The sequence below is a fragment of the Pseudorasbora parva genome, chromosome 12 (genome assembly GCF_024679245.1).
Source record: "Pseudorasbora parva isolate DD20220531a chromosome 12, ASM2467924v1, whole genome shotgun sequence".
In the NCBI taxonomy this organism is placed as follows: domain Eukaryota; kingdom Metazoa; phylum Chordata; class Actinopteri; order Cypriniformes; family Gobionidae; genus Pseudorasbora; species Pseudorasbora parva.
Window position 1 is genome coordinate 46,363,654 of NC_090183.1, and position 17,615 is coordinate 46,381,268.

General features: G+C 41.3%; 1 protein-coding gene and 1 long non-coding RNA gene across 2 annotated transcripts; both read right to left on the minus strand.

Moving 5' to 3' along the window:
• Positions 1-25: 25 nt before the first annotated feature.
• cacng2b (calcium channel, voltage-dependent, gamma subunit 2b) lies at positions 26-11,925 on the minus strand. Its single transcript, XM_067460514.1, has 4 exons — positions 10,791-11,925; positions 5,308-5,391; positions 3,681-3,821; positions 26-600 (listed from the first exon to the last, which is right to left on the minus strand). Exons 1-4 carry the CDS (start codon positions 10,999-11,001, stop codon positions 74-76), a joined length of 963 nt encoding a protein of 320 aa, XP_067316615.1. The 5' UTR covers positions 11,002-11,925; the 3' UTR covers positions 26-73.
• LOC137094651 (uncharacterized) lies at positions 4,594-5,097 on the minus strand. The gene is made up of 2 exons (XR_010908697.1): positions 4,911-5,097; positions 4,594-4,852 (listed from the first exon to the last, which is right to left on the minus strand). It is a non-coding gene; the product is annotated as an uncharacterized lncRNA (long non-coding RNA).
• Positions 11,926-17,615: the final 5,690 nt, after the last annotated feature.

Sequence of the window (17,615 nt, forward strand, 5' to 3'; positions counted from 1 at the left end):
GTTAGAACTAAGTCCGCCATCCTGGCTCATACAGGTGTGGTCAGGCGAAGCCCGCCATTTTGTCGTTCGCGTCTCATACAGGTGTGGTGCGGCGGTCCTTCGCGTCTTTCGGGAGGCAGTTGTGGAGCTGGAGGAAGTCCGGTTCTCGGTCGGAGTTGTACGCCGGTGGAGTCCCGTGTGGAGTCTTCTGCGCGTCGCTGCCGCGGCCGAGCGCGTACATGGAGATATCGGTGGACGGTAATGCGGCAAACCCCTTTAATCCCACCGGCGAGGCGTCCCGCGAGTGCGACGGGTCGGTGGAGCGGCTGGAGGAGCGCGAGCGGCGCCGGTAACGGTACCGATAGCTCGGGATTCTCGTAATGGCGGTCCCCTGCAGATACTCCCCGACGTCTGCCCGCGCACGCGTCGCGCGTACCTCCCGGTGCTGGTCGATGAATATGTGAACGGCCAGGACGCCCACCATCTCCGCCATGATGAACGACAGCGCGCCGAAATAAAAACTCCAGCCGTAGGAGTAGCTGTTCTTCTTCGAGTCGCTCTTGGACGGGTCTCCGGCGTTGGCTGATATGTACACAATTATCCCGATGATGTTACTCAGACCTGAGGACGGACACACAGATAACTCAATCACATGCCAGGCTCTGTTAAAACAACACTGGGGAAAAAAGTGGATTTACATGATTTTATTGTGTGTATCCACTGCAAAAAATGATTTATAGTCTTTTTTAACATCTTCTTAAAACTAGACTAGCAAAAGTAATTGTCTTGTTTTGGGAAAAAATGATTAAAACTTTAGTTAGTGTGTAATGTCGCTGCTTGAGCATTAACAGTCTCTGCAAAGTTACAGCGCTGAAAGTTCACTGCAAACGGAGATATTGTCTTTTAAAGTTACGGCAGTTTATTGCCTACAAAAACGGCCGCTTTGGACTACAACGAGCTTCTTCCTGGGTTGGTGACATCATAAACCCTCGCTAGTCTCCGCAGATGTGACTTCTGCCCGTAATGGGAAGGGGCGTGGCCTTAACCTGTGCTTGGCACTTCAGCCAATAAAAATACAGGAAACTACATTTGGCCATCTGACCAATCTAAGACCATTGCGTTTATCAGAGGGAGGGGCTTCATAGAAGCAGGAAGCAGACGAGCCGTTCAAAGGACAGACAGCGGTGTGGAATAAAGGGAGAATAGAAGAAAAATACGGAGTAAAAAAAAAGTATCTTATGTTATAAGATGTTATACTGTGCCCCATAAACACAACCAAGCCTGGAAGTAAAATCTATAAAATGCAATTAACTAATACTCTAATAAGATTAAATATCAAGTGTCTAAATAATATCTGTTTTTTAATCAGTTTTCAGAGCTTGTTTGTTTGTTGACTTGGGCAGTTTGACACGGATTTGAAACAAAAGATTCGAAAAGGCTTCGAAGATTCATGAACCAAATCGCCCATCACTAGTTTAAGTTATGAAAATGTAATATCTGAATGTTCTCTGCACGCTCAGTTTTTAAAAAACGTTTTATGGTACTAAGTTGCCATATGGCAACAATTAATCTCTACTCATTTCCTTGTTATCCAGAAAAAAAGACAATATATTGCATGATGGGAATTAAAAGTGCAGGCCTTACAGTAGCCAATGATGTGCTGTTTTTTAAGTCACATGACTTTTGAACGTCTCCCTCCAGAAACTAACCTCATTTCTAATCATCTCTTCTCAAGGGGGATTTTTTGCAGCATATTTGATAATTAAATTAGATATTTTTATTCACAAATCAACTTTGTCTAACATAGCTATTTATTTATTTATTTAAAGTGTTTATTGTAGTATAGTTGTGTTTATGTATGAGTAACACAGTATTAATACAGCAATATTTGACAGAAACAGAGCAGAGTTAGCTCTTCCATGATGGTTATAGGGAGCGATAGGGTCTACTTTTGTTTGGATGCCATGAGACTCAATACATCTATCAATTTATAAAAGATAAATAGAAAGAAAATTATAATTTTATATATGGTATCGTTTCTCAAACCCCCCGCACACACACACACACACACACACACACACACACACACACACACACACACACACACACACACACACACACACACACACACACACACACACACACACACACACTCTTTTTAGGTTTGTATGATTGAAGCTATTTCCTGTAATAGAAACGTATTTCATCTTTAGAACATAATGCATTCCCAAAGCATACATTATGGCACAAGTGTGTATTTTTATTGGAATTTTAGCATTTCACCCCTATTTCCTTTAATAAATCTATTTTAAACTAGCAACACAAAATAATTCTTCTCAGGAACTTTTGGATAAAAACGTCCCCATTGAAACCCATTAAAACGGCTCATTTTAACTCCCAGGGCCATTAAACTCCAAAATGATGCAGTCTTTGTTAATTGGCTTTCATTCTGTTGGCAAGGCTTATTTTTTACAACATGATGCCATTTTCTCAGGTCTGGCCTAAAGCAAAGACTCGCTTTATTCCTGTTTTCTGCATATTATAAAGACAATTTGATAAATTATGCAGCTATAATTGTGTGGGTGTGTTGGTGTGGATGTCAGAGTGTGGTTTGTATGTGTGTAATAAAAAAAATGGTTTGTGTGTTTTTAATATTTGAGAAAGATAAACTCAACTGTAAATCACAAATCCAAGCTTTGTGTGAATTGTGGAGCTTTGCTGGAATCTAAAAGGGGAAATTTGGCACCGCGCGCAAATAAATTCTTACTAAAAGCTCAATTTTTGAGATACACTATATTGCCAAAAGTATTGGGACGCCTCTCGAAATTACTGGGTTTAGGTGTTCAATCCCCTTAATAAATCCATTCCTGACATTTCCTCACTACTAAATATTCCACGCTCAACTGTTAGTGGGATTAGAACAAAGAGGAAGCCATTGGGAACAACAGCAACTCAGCCACGAAGTGTTAAATCCCAGAGCGGGGTCAGCGCATGCTGAGGGTCACAGTGCGCAGAAGTCTCCAACTTTCTGCAGAGTCAACAGCTCCAGACCTCCAGACTTCTGTGGCCTTCAGATGAGCTCAAGAACAGCGGAGAGAGCTTCATGGAATGGGTTTCCATGGCCGAGCAGCTCATCCAAGCCTTACATCACCAAGAGCAATGCAAAGCGTGGGATGCAGTGGAGTAAAGCAGCCGCCACTGGACTCTAGAGCAGTGAGACGTGTTCTCTGAGCGACCAATCACGCTTCAGTCTGACAATCCCATGGACGAGTCTGGGTTTGGCCGTCGCCAGGAGAACGGGACTCGCCTGACTGCATTGTGCCAAGTGTAAAGTTTGGTTGAGGGGGGTTTATGGGGTGGGGTTGTTTTTCAGGGCTTGGCCCCTTAGTTCCAGTGAAAGGAACTCTTAATGCTTCACCAAGACATTTTGGACAATTTCATGCTCCCAACTTTGTGGGATCAGTTTGTGGACGGCCCCTTCCTGTCACGTCAGTATAAAAAAACTCCTCCTGTGTGATTTATAAGCCTTTTGTAAAGTGGGGCCATGGGTAATGTCCTCATATTTCACCCTCTCCTGTAATACCTGTGTCATACCCATGGCATTATACACATTTGTGTCCTCATATGTCACAAAAAAAAGCACACACACACACACACACACACACACACACACACACACACACACACACACACACACTCACCTGCGGATACAAAGAAGATTCCTGCACTGAGGATGATGTTGTGTCGAGACTTGTAGAACTCGCTGGCGGCGACACAGAGTCCACCCATGAACAGCAGGATGACACTGAGGATGGGGAAAATACTGGAGGCCCGAACCGCACCTGCACACACACACACACACACACAGCAGTCATGACCTTCATCACTGCATCTGATTGGCACACATACACACATCCTCCGTTCAATTCTCTCCTTCATCACACACTGCATTATTAATTATTCATGTCCTTCCCTCGACCTCTAATCAAGAGATGTATAGTGTGTGTGTGTGTGTGTGTGTGTGATGCTACCAGAAACCACATGATTGATTGACAGATGACATCACATCATGAGGTCACCAATTCCTGTCCAGTGACATGACATCACTCATTGATCTGTGAGTTCAGTAATATATTTACTATAATATATTAGGTGTGTGTGCTTCATACCACAGCATTCTGAGGATGAAGAGATGAGGATGAGTGCGGGGCATTTCAGAGTTTTGACCCATATAAACTGCAGAGAAATATTTATAGAAATAAGTGACCTAATTAAACACTTAAAAGAGCAGCAGCAGCTCTGAGCACCAAACTATTATCCGCTCGCTCGCTCGTCATCTCACCATCATCATTATTACACACACACACACACGTTAGGTTTTTTGTGAATTGTGGGGACTTTCCATAGGCGTAATGGATTTTAAACTGTACAAACTGTCCATTTTATCCCCCTTGACATCCCCTAAACCATCACACACACACACACTTACACACGTTGTTTCCATCTTTTATGCGGACTATCCATTGGCGTAATGCACACACATACACAAACTCTCACTTACACGCACACACACACACACTCACACTCACACACACACACTCACACACACACACACTCACACACACACACACACACACACACACACACACACACACACACACACACACACACACACACACACACACACACACACACACACACACACACACACACACACACACACACACACACATGTTGGTCTATGTGGTTTACAGGGACTCTCCATAGGCGTAATGGTTTTTATACTGTACAAACCGTATTTTCTATCCCCTTACACTGCCCCTGCCCCTAAACCTACCCATCACACACACACACACACACACTGCCCCTAAACCTACCCACCACACACACACACACACACACACACACACACACACACACTGCCCCTAAACCTACCCATCACAGGAAACATTCTGCATTTTTACTTTCTCAAAAAAACATCATTTAGTATGTTTTTAAGGCCATTTGAATTATGAGGACATTTGATATGTCCTCATAAACCACATTTATAGTGTAATACCAGTGTAATACCCATGTAGTTATACACATTTGTGTCCTCATAAACCACATAAACAGGCTCACACACACACACACACACACACACACACACACACACACACACACACACACACACTGCCCCTAAACAATCACAGGAAACATTCTGCATTTTTACTTTATCAAAAAAACTCATCCTGTATGATTTATAAGCACATTTGGTCCCCACAATGTAATACAAACAAGAGCACACTTACACACACACACACACACACACATGCATGTTTGACTTACGCAGGAAATACTCTGATGCGTCGGCTTCATAGTCCGCGTCTTCAGGAAAGTGATCGATCTGTTTACACATGCCTTTAAAATTACCTGAGAAAGACAGTCTGACATTAATAACTTCATCTAAAGTCACATTTATAATATTACAAGAGATCCCATTCTTAATAAATGCTGTTCTTTTGAACTTTCTACTCATCAAAGAATCCTGAGAAATTAAATATACGACGGTTTCCTCAGAAATATGAGCTGATAATCATAACTGTGTGTTGATGATCAGCTCCTCATCTGAGAATGATCAGTGAAGGATCATGAGGCACTGAAGACTGGAGGAATGATGATAAACTCAGCAAAACTCAAGATTACAAATATAAATCAATAAATATTATTAAATATTAGGCGGTGCTGGTGTTGGTTTGAGAGCGCTGACCTCTGACCCCTGTCACACGATCTCTTTTCCCCTGTAGGATCACTGCAGTTCTCTGCACACACACACACTCTCTCTCTCTCTCTCTCTCTCTCTCTCTCTCTCTCTCGCGCACTCTATTTTGCTGCTTGTATGCATGTATGTTGCATAACTGCATTACATAATTTGCTGTTTTCCACACGTGAGTGTGTGTGAGAGAGTGTAAGTGATTAGGAGCGTGTCTGACAGGATTACCCCTATTCCACTGATCTCTGAGATCACACACACGTCACTAATATCTGTAGGATTAAGCAGCATGTATGCCTCAGTCCTGAACATCCTCATCTGATCACACACACACACACACACACACACACACACACACACACACACACACACACACACACACACACACACACACACACACACACACACACACATCATGTATGCCCCAGTCCTGATGCTCTGATGCACAAACACACTGTCAACATTCCCAGCATTTGTGAGGTGTAGTGAGATGTAGTGAGACAGACAGACGGGTGTTGAGATGTTTCCAGCTCCACTAATAACATTTCACACCCGCTGAAAGGTGATGACACATCCGCACAGGGCCAGTGTGTGTGTGTGTGTGTGTGTGTGTGGTTACCTTTCAGCAGGTGTAAAATGTTCTCAGTAGTGCTGGAAACATCTCCTGTACCTGTCTGTCAGCAGAACTATCTCACTCTAATACAACAGCCTCACTGTATTTTCACCTGTATAACTGCATCACCTGTCTCTCTATATAATCCCCTGTCTCACTGCATCACCTGTCTCACTGCATCACCTGTCTCTCTGCATCATCACCTGTCTCACTGTATCATCACCTGTCTCACTGTATCATCACGTGTCTCTCTGCATCATCACCTGTCTCACTGTATCATCACCTGTCTCACTGCATCACGTGTCTCTCTGCATCATCACCTGTCTCACTGTATCATCACGTGTCTCTCTGCATCATCACCTGTCTCACTGCATCATCACCTGTCTCACTGTATCATCACGTGTCTCTCTGCATCATCACCTGTCTCACTGTATCATCACCTGTCTCACTGTATCATCACATGTCTCTCTGCATCATCACCTGTCTCACTGTATCATCACCTGTCTCTCTGCATCATCACCTGTCTCACTGCATCACGTGTCTCTCTGCATCATCACCTGTCTCACTGTATCATCACCTGTCTCTCTATATAATCCAAGTCTCACTGCATCATCACCTGTCTCACTGTATCATCACGTGTCTCTCTGCATCATCACCTGTCTCACTGTATCATCACCTGTCTCACTGTATCATCACATGTCTCTCTGCATCATCACCTGTCTCACTGTATCATCACCTGTCTCTCTGCATCACCTGTCTCACTGCATCACCTGTCTCACTGTATCATCACGTGTCTCTCTGCATCATCACCTGTCTCACTGTATCATCACGTGCCTCTCTGCATCATCACCTGTCTCACTGTATCATCACTTGTCTCACTGTATCATCACCTGTCTCACTGCATCACCTGTCTCACTGCATAACGTGTCTCTCTTCATCATCACCTGTCTCACTGTATCATCACCTGTTGCACTACATCACCTGTCTCACTGCATCACGTGTCTCTCTGCATCATCACCTGTCTCACTGTATCATCACCTGGCTCTCTGCATCATCACCTGTCTCACTACATCACCTGTCTCACTGTATCATCACGTGTCTCTCTGCATCATCACCCGTCTCACTGCATTTGTCTCACTGTATCATCACCTGTCTCTTTCACACACACACACACACACACACACACACACACACACACACACACACACACACACACACACACACACACACACACAGAGGCCATGTCCTGATTAAAATCACTGATTTCTCTGGACTTTAATATTCTTGTAAACGTTCGGGATAATGTACACAAGTCAACACAATATATAACACTGATCTAGTGGCTTATGGATATTTAAATCCAAAAATCTTACATATTGTGCCTTTAATGAGCTATATACAGTTATTGATCTGAATTGATCTGAATTGTCTTTTTAGAGCCGTTTACAGCTTTTCTTATATTTGATTATTTTCTTGTTTATTACTGTGAAGTTGCTTTGAAACATTCTGAATTGAATAAAGCACTATTGAAATAAAGCTGACTTCAGGAGATTTGATGAACATGTTTCTCACACAGAGCTGTCACATGACTCCTTGGCTCGCTCAGTTGGGGACGCTAACATTATGATCCAAGTTATTCAACTGAATAAATACACAAATAAAATTAATTTATTATGCCTTAATTAATTCTATAAACTCTAATACTGATCTGCCAACATTGTCTCTCTCTGATAAATTAAAATAAGCTGATAACATCACTGTTTACTCCAGAACGACTGTACAGCCAAATCTAATTCTGCTGCAGTATTGTCCTGTTTAACACTGAAGCTGCTCTGACACAATCGGCGCTGGAGAAGAGCGATATAAAACTGATTGATTGATTGATGACTTCAACTGACAAAAATATGTTCTAAGAACGTTTAACTAACGGAACAAGTTCTCAAAACGTCCAGTTTTCTCTTCTCTCATTGTCTCATTCTTCAAACATTATAGAAACGTTACTTTTGAATGTTCTCTGAACGCTCTGTGAACAATGTATAAATTATGTTTTAATGCAAACGTTCTGGGAATATTATTAAAGACCAGATAACACTGAACCAATGTTCTATTAACGTTACTGGAGAAACGTTTGTCTTTTAACGTTGAGAGAACCTTGCCAGAATGTTCCCTTTCAGCTGGGGAGTCATATAGACTGAGGTGAGGCTTTTATCGTACTTTGTGTTAATGCAAGTTACTTTAAAAAGTAATGCTGTATAATATTGCATTACTCTCTAAAAAAGTAACTGCCATTACTTAGTTACTTTTTATAGAAAGTAATGTGCCGCGCTTCTTTTGCGTTTTCTGGGCTTGTTTATTTGTTTTTTAATAATAAAAGTTAATTTTTTTCTAATGTTAATGCCCCTTCATATAATAAATGCAGATTCACGCGTGCACAGTAGAGGGCGCAGCTCAAATAAACCTTTCAGCCGTGCTGCTGTTCTGGATCGTAGAAGAATATGAACGAGAAGAAATGAAACAAAAATGTGATGTTTATCTGAAGTCATTTTTGCTTATTCGTATGGTCCAATTGTGTCATCAAGGGTCAGCAGCAAAAGTTAATAAAGTGAGATTAAATACATAAAGTAGGCTGTATTTTTGTAATTTAACTTTTAACTACGGCAGGTTTTCATAATATTCTAAATTTGCATTTCAATGTTTGTATTCCTTTTGATAAATAAATGTGTTTGTGCTACATTAACATCACTCTCAACATGAGGACAGGAGAGCTGTCAGACGATACATGCGAGAACATAGTAAATTGTGTTATACTTATTTGAAAAGGCAACTAAGGTAAATTTAAAAGTAATTAATAACTAGTACTTTACTAGTTACTTGGAAAAAGTAATCAGATTACATAACTTGCATTACTTAACTAGTAACTTGAAAATATATAATATAGAATTTGTGTAATTTGTAATCCGAAAAATAACTAAGATGTTTTGTTGTAAATGTAAAAGTAATGCATTATTTTACTAGCTACTTGAAAAACGTTATTGGATTACATAACTTGTGTTACTTAACTAGTAATTTGAAAAAAGTAATTGGATTACATAATTTGTGTAACTTGTAATCCGAAAAGTAACTAAAATGTTTTGTTGTAAATTTAAAAGGAATGTATTACTTTACTATAGTTACTCGGAAAAAGTAATCAGATTAATTTACTAGTTACTTGAAAAAAGTAATCGGATTACGTAACTTACATTACTTGTATTGGGAAAAAGTAAGTAAGATATTTATTTGTAAATTTAAAAGTAATGCATTACTTAACTAGTAACTAGTAACAGATTACATAACTTGCGTTACATGTAATGCGAAAAGTAACGAAGCTATTTTGTTGTAAATTTAAAAGTAAGGCATTACTTTACTTGAAAAAAGTAATCGGATTACATAACTTGTGTCACTTGTAATGCGAAAAGCAACTAATATTTTGTTGTAAATTTAAAAGTAATGCATTACTTTACTAGTTAGTTGGAAAAAGTAATCAGATTACGTAACTTGTGTTACTTGTATTGGGAAAAAGTTACTAAGATATTTAGCTGTAAATTTAAAAGTAATGCATTACTTTACAAGTTACTTAAAAAAGTAATCAGGTTACTTTACTAGTTACATGAATAAAGTAATCAGATTACGTGACTCATATTACTTTACTAGTAACTTGAAAAAGGAATCGGATTACATAACTTGTGTCACTTGTAATGCGAAAAGCAACAGATATTTGGTTGTAAATTTAAAAGTAATGCATTACTTTACTAGTTAGTTGGAAAAAGTAATCGTATTACGTAACTTGCGTTACTTAACTAGTAATTTGAAAAAAGTAATCGGATTACATAATTGGCGCTACTTGTAATGCGAAAAGTAACTAAGATATTTTGTTCTTAGTAATCAGGTAATCAGGTTACTTTACTCAACTTTTTTTAAATTTATTTTTTATATAGCGCTTTTTTATTTATATATTTTTTTCAAAGCAGCTTCACAGTGTTAAACAGGACAACATTGCAACAAAATTTGATTTGGCTAGTTTAATTTGGATAGTTTATAGAATTAAATATGACCAAATTTTTTTTGTATATTTAGTTGAATAACTTGGATCATAATTTTAGTGTCCCCAACTAAACAGGCCAAGCCAAAGGCGACAGGTAACTTTACTGGTTACATTAATAAAGTAATCGGATTACGTTACGGATTATGGATTACATAACTTGCGCTACTTGTAATGCGAAAAGTAAATAAGATATTTTGTTCTTAATAATCAGGTAACTTTACTAGTTACATGAATAAAGTAATCGGATTACGTTACTTTACTAGTTACTTGAGAAAAAGTAATCGGATTACGTAACTCGCGTTACTTGTAATGGTTTAAACTATAAAGATGCCGGGATTTCGAGCGATTCTTCGCGGAGCTCCTACCTTCCAGACAGCACGTCCTCCACAGGCCCGAGTGGGTCATCACCTCCTCGTTTTTCTTGCCGGTTTCGTTTTCGTTACTAGACTTTATTTTGCACACGCCGCGCGAGTACAGCCAGTAGTCCGTCCCCACCGCGATGGTCATCAGACTGAAGGCGGCGAAAGCGCCCACGGTGGTCAGGAGCATCTGCACCCCGCGCTCAAACACTCCCATGTTGCCGCATTCTACGAAAGGGGAGCCCCCTTTCCTCTTGATATATAGGAAGTAAATATTTGAAAATGTAAGGGGACAAAGTAAGGAGAAACGTGGAGCCTGAGAGAGCGAACAGGGCCCTAGAGGACTCAATGAACTGACCAAAAAGGAAGACAAACCTGGACCTACATATTAACTCAAATATGATTGACTTGAGTGGCACTCATTGTGAAATTGGACGTTCTGCCATTCATCTTCACTCATTCTGGCCTGATCCAGAACGAGCCTGAATTCAGGAAAGCAAACCGTTTCCAAAACCGCTGCCGGTCGAGCGGTGGCGTGCGCGTGTCCGCGTTCCCCGCACATCCATGAATCTATTCCAACAATGAGCGATTTTAAAAAAACGATCCAAGTGCTTAACAAACCGGTTTGGGATTTGATTAGACGTCGATTAAATCAATCCATCCTGCCGATGATGATTAAAGAAACGCGCGGTTGGAAATCAAAAGGAGGTTCACTCGCTTTTGGCTTTTTTTTCTTCTTCTAAAATTCTGATCCCCGGTTTCCATAAGTGGCCTTTATACCGTCGAGAATGTCCGTGAGGGGGAAAAAAGCGACCGAGCATCACGCGACATGAATCCGGTCGCGCGCGCTCCACCGCAGCCCTGCTGTTCTCCGGTCCGCCGAGCCGGTCACATCACACCCGGTGGCCGATCCGCAGCCCACCCGCTCCATAAACGACACGTACAAGTGAAGAAAAAAAAGAAAAAAACCGAATCACGACGGATGAATAAAGCCCCCTCACCGACTCACCGACCGCTCCTCCTCGCGCCCGCGTCTCTCACGGCGCTGGGAATCAGACGCGAACATCTGATTTTAACCCGTCTTTCGGTTCGGTATCGGGTTCCAGCTGATGGAGGTGTGTGTGTGTGTGTGAGAGAGAGAGAGAGAGAGAGAGTGTGTGTGTGTGTGTGTGTCTAGTGCCGCTTGTTGCTGGAAACGAGAAACACTTACACACTAACGCTGCACTGTAAAAAATGCTTTTCTTACTCAGTATTTTTGTCTTGTTTCTAGTCCAAACATCTAACAATTCTTAAAACAAGAAGTATTTACTAGACAAGCAAAAGTAATTGTCTTGTTTTGGGGAAAATAACTCAAAGTGAAGAGAGTTTTTGCTTAAAATAAGATAAATAATCTGCCAATGGGGTGAGAAAAATAATCTTAATTCAAACAGAAAACAAGATTATTTTTCTCACCCCATTGGCAGATTATTTATCTTATTTTAAGCAAAAACTCTCTTCATTTTGAGTTATTTTCCCCAAAACAAGACAATTACTTTTGCTTGTCTAGTAAATGTTTCTGAATGTAAGAATATTTCGATATTTTGACTAGAAACAAGACAAAAATACTAAGTAAGAAATGATTTTTGCAGTGTGAATCCTGATTATTCCACTAGTGTAGATATTATTCCTCATGCTCAACATCTGGATCTGCAGGCCTCATTCTGTGAGACTTTGGATTATATTTGTAGTGTTAGATGTGAGAAGTGCTTCCTCCTTCATGTCTCTATAGTTGACCGTAGACTGATGAATGGTGCTGAAGCTGAAGGATGCTGCTGTTGCCAAGGCGACTGTCTCCCTCGCGATGGATTCAGCATTAGAGATGTTTTCTACCGCACAAGTATTAACCTTCGTTAACATGTCATCAGTAGATGTGCTAGCACTCTTTACTATAATTACTGCTCAGATGAGAGAGAGAGAGAGAGAGAGAGAGAGAGAGAGAGAGAGAGAGAGAGAGAGAGAGAGAGAGACCGAAGGACACACTTTACATTCAGGACGCAAACCCGCCGGAGCCGCCAGTGCGGCATTGAGAGGAGAGATCAAGAAGATTTATGAATTTAGAATACAATGCGGTGACGTAACACGAGAGAAGGCTTCTGATTGGCTGCGGCTGTGGCTGATGGTGCTGCAGATGATGTGTTTGTGTTTCACACACACACACACACACACACACACACACACACACACACACACACACACACACACACACACACACACACACTGCCCCTGCCCTAAACCTACCCATCACATACACACACACACACGCACACACACACACACACACACACACTGCCCCTGCCCTAAACCTACCCATCACGCACACACACACACACACACACACACACACACACACACACACACACACACACACACACACACACACTGCCCCTGCCCTAAACCTACCCATCACGCACACACACACACACACACACACACACCCACACACACCCACACACACACACACACACACACACACACACACACACACACACACACACACACACTGCCCCTAAACCTACCCATCACAGGAAACATTCTGCATTTTTACTTTCTCAAAAAAACATCATTTAGTATGTTTTTAAGGCCATTTGAATTATGAGGACATTTGATATGTCCTCATAAACCACATTTATAGTGTAATACCAGTGTAATACCCATGTAGTTATACAAATTTGTGTCCTCATAAACCACATAAACAGGCTCACGGTATGGTGTACTCTTGTGAGGACATTTTATTGGTCGTCGTGAGTTGAACACACTTATAAATTGGCCAAAACATGTGCTCAATGATATAGTTAAACAAATATGTGTGTGTGTGTGTGTGTGTGTATGTGTGTGTGTGTGTGTGTGTGTGTGTGTGTGTGTATGTGTGTGTGTATATGTGTGTGTGTGAGCTACAGGAAGATGAGAAAAATCATATTTGAGCAGAGACACACTGAGAGTGATCAGACAGACGGACCGTTTGCTCAGTTGCTGTAATCCATCTAATGGCGGCTGTGAATTGTGTGTTGGATGAGAGAATGAACAAATAAACAAGCATGGCAGAGCGGCCAGATACACTGATTGAGTTACTGAAACACACACACACTCACACACACACACACACACACACACACACACACACACACACACACACACACACACAGCCCCTAAACCTACCCATCACAGGAAACATTCTGCATTTTTACTTTCTCATAAAAACTCCTCCTGTGTGATTTATAAGCCTTTTGTAAAGTGGGGCCATGGGTAATGTCCTCATATTTCACCCTCTCCTGTAATACCTGTGTCATACCCATGGCATTACACACATTTGTGTCCTCATATGTCACAACATGCCCACACACACACACACACTGCATACACACAGTCAGCTGAACATGTGAGCGCTGCTAACCTCAGGTGTGTCTGTCTATGTGTGTGTGTGTGTGTGTGTGTGTTGCTCTGAATGGAGTCGTGGGAAGTTGACAGCAGCTACAGATGTGCTGACTGCCCAGTTTCCATGGGAACATCTTCATCTGTGCGGCATTCATTCATTCAGTCTCATCGGTGTTCCTCCGTCTGTCTACATTAACTCCGCAGCTCACACACACACACACACACACACACACACACACACACACACACACACACACACACACACACACACACACACACACACACACAAACACACACACACAAACACACGTGTTCCTCCGTCTGTCTACATTAACTCCGCAGCTCACACACACACACACACACACACACACACACACACACACACACACACACACACACACACACACACACACACACACACACACACACACACAAACACACACACACAAACACACGTGTTCCTCCGTCTGTCTACATTAACTCAGCAGCTTTTACTGTGTGTGCATAATGATGATCAAACTGCTTTTATGGCAGAAATTAATTCTTATTCATCCGTCTTCATTCTTAAAGAGAATCGCTTCACAAACAAGAACAAATGTGGGCGGGGCTTGATTGTGTCTGTGGGGATTTGATTGGATGGCTGTGGTTTGCTATTGGCTGATCTCATGTGAGTGAGAGGTGGCCCCGCCCTCGACATCAGAGAAGAGATGAAGATATTCAGACTCAAGATTATTAAAGCGGCCAATCACAGCAGTGGGCGTTTACACTGAAGTCTCACAGCAGCCAATCACAGCAGTGGGCGTTTACACTGAGGTCTCACAGCAGCCAATCACAGCAGTGGGCGTTTACACTGAAGTCTCACAGCAGCCAATCACAGCAGTGGGCGTTTACACTGAGGTCTCACAGCAGCCAATCACAGCAGTGGGCGTTTACACTGAGGTCTCACAGCAGCCAATCACAGCAGTGGGCGTTTACACTGAGGTCTCACAGCAGCCAATCACAGCAGTGGGCGTTTACACTGAAGTCTCACAGCGGACACGCCCTTCAAACAGCTCATTCAAATGCCTTGTATTTCTAAATTATTACCATTTTTGATGTAAAATCATACAAACATTATAATGCAAGGCAGTTTATAAACCTTTTAATATTTTATTCTTATACATTCAACAGAAAAGTCAAGCAGGTTTGGAAGGACATGAGGGAGAGTAAATGATGACAGAATGATAATAAATACTTTTAAATAAGTTCAACTTTTCAAAAGCACCATCAGACATAAAGCACGACGGATAAACTGATAAATGAGTGAATGTGGGAAAGACCAACCACTCCAGAATAATAAAACACCTATGAAAATATTTAATAAATGATATAAATGTGACCATCAGTCATAGGATTTAAGAGCTGTGCTGCCATCTGCTGGAGACACACTGATACTGCAGCTGGACATCTCAATCATGGACAAAATAAAGGGTTAATTCACCCAAAAATGAAATGTCTGTCATTAACTCCTCTCCCTAATGTCGCTCCACACCCGTCAGACCTCCGTTCATCTTCACACACAGTTTAAGATATTTTATATTTAGTCCGAGAGCGTATGCAAGTGTATGCACACTATACTGTCCATGTCCAGAAAGGGAATAAAAACATCATCACAGTAGTCCATATGAGACATCAGTGGGTTAATTAGAGTCTCTTGAAGCATCAGAAATACATTTGGGTCCAAAAATAACAAAAACTACGACTTTATTCAGCATTGGCTTCTCTTCCGGGTTTGTGTTCAATCCTCAAATAAAGATTCAAACGGTTATGAATCAGCGAATCGATTCATGATTCGGATCGCCAATGTCTCGTGATTTCAGCAGTTTGACACGCGATCTGAATCGCGAAACAATACGCTGATTCAACCGTTTGAATCTTTTAGCCATCGGATTTTAACACTACATCTTTATCTGTGTCTGAAGATGAGCGGAGGTCTGACGGCTGTCCAACCACATGAGGGTAAGTAACGTTAATTATTGACAGAATTGTCATTTTTGGGTGAACTAATGGCTGCTAATGGAAAGGCTATTACACGTTTTTGTTTGCTGGGTTAATAACTAAAAATTAAAAAATAAGACTTAGCCTACCTACATGTTTACAGGCAGTTCATCTTAATGCTGGTTCTAAATAATTACTAAATTGAGCACAGCAGCACGTGCCTTCTTTGTTTTCAATCCTCAAATAAAGATTCAAACGGTTATGAATCAGCGAATTGATTCATGATTCGGATCGCCAATGTCACGTGATTTCAGCAGTTCCCGAATCATGAATCGATTCGCTGATTCATAACCGTTTGAATCTTTATTTGAGGATTGAACACAAACGCGGAAGAGAAGCCAATGCTGAATAAAGTCGTAGTTTTTGTTATTTTTGGACCCAAATGTATTTTGGATGCTTCGAGAGACTCTAATTAACCCACATAGACTCTGGGTTCGGGCCTTTCTGAGCCTGAAGCCCTCCTCCGGACAGCACGCCAAACACGCATAATCTTTACTCTATTTAATTTGATGTAAGTGTGAACTAGTGAAATATTATAAAAGTATAAACTCACAGAAAATGTCTTATAATTTATCTTACAAACATTTATTATATATTTTCTTATACATTGGCCAGTGAGTCCAGTGTTGAAATAGCTTTGAGGTAAAAACTGTTCATCACTCCTGTGGTCCGTTCTCTGATGGACTTGTCTTGTATCTCTTCTCTGAGGGGAGTAGTTTAAACAGTTTATGTGCCGAGTTATTTGAGCCCTTTTTGATGCTAGATGCTTCCTGGAGGCATCAGGAGGTGTGTGCTGGTAAACAGTCATATGAGTAGAACAACCGGCTCAACACGCGGCCCTGTGGGGATCCTAAGCCGAGTGAAAGAGTGAAGAAGAGATAGGTGCCCATCCTGACCGACTCCGTCTGGTGCACACAGAAAAATAGAGTGTCAGAATTGTACCTTTAGGGGTACAACAGCTTGTCACTGGGGCAGTACCCTTAAAAGGACATCTTTGTACCTTTTTTACTCCTAAAATGTGCATATTAGTACATTTGAGTACAAATGCGTACCTTAACCTCTTAAGGGTCACTGGCCCACCGGTGGGCCCATTTGCCACTGCATGTTTAAAACAATTATATCCTATATTTATCCTGATCTAATGTTGACAAACTAGATATCATCCGAAAGCTTACGAACTCAAGATTCATCCTGTGCAAACCGTTTTGAAATCGGACCTTGCGTTATCATGGAAACGGTGCTCTAAATTATTCCAGCGGGCTCCTCCCCAAGTGGCGTCGTCGTGTTTCATATTTATTGAACTACTTTATAATAAAAACCTTTTCTAATCTTGACAAAACGCATATCGCCGGAAAGGTCTGAGTCTCACGGTTCTATATCTGC

Excerpts from the sequence above, each read along its gene's own strand:
- cacng2b (XM_067460514.1), bottom strand. The coding sequence starts at position 11,001 with ATGGGAGTGTTTGAGCGCGGGGTGCAGATGCTCCTGACCACCGTGGGC. Across the intron at positions 5,392-10,790 it reads GAGGACGTGCTGTCTGGAAG|GTAATTTTAAAGGCATGTGT; the intron begins GTAGGAGCTCCG and ends TGTCTTTCTCAG. Across the intron at positions 601-3,680 it reads AATCTTCTTTGTATCCGCAG|GTCTGAGTAACATCATCGGG; the intron begins GTGAGTGTGTGT and ends GTCCGTCCTCAG.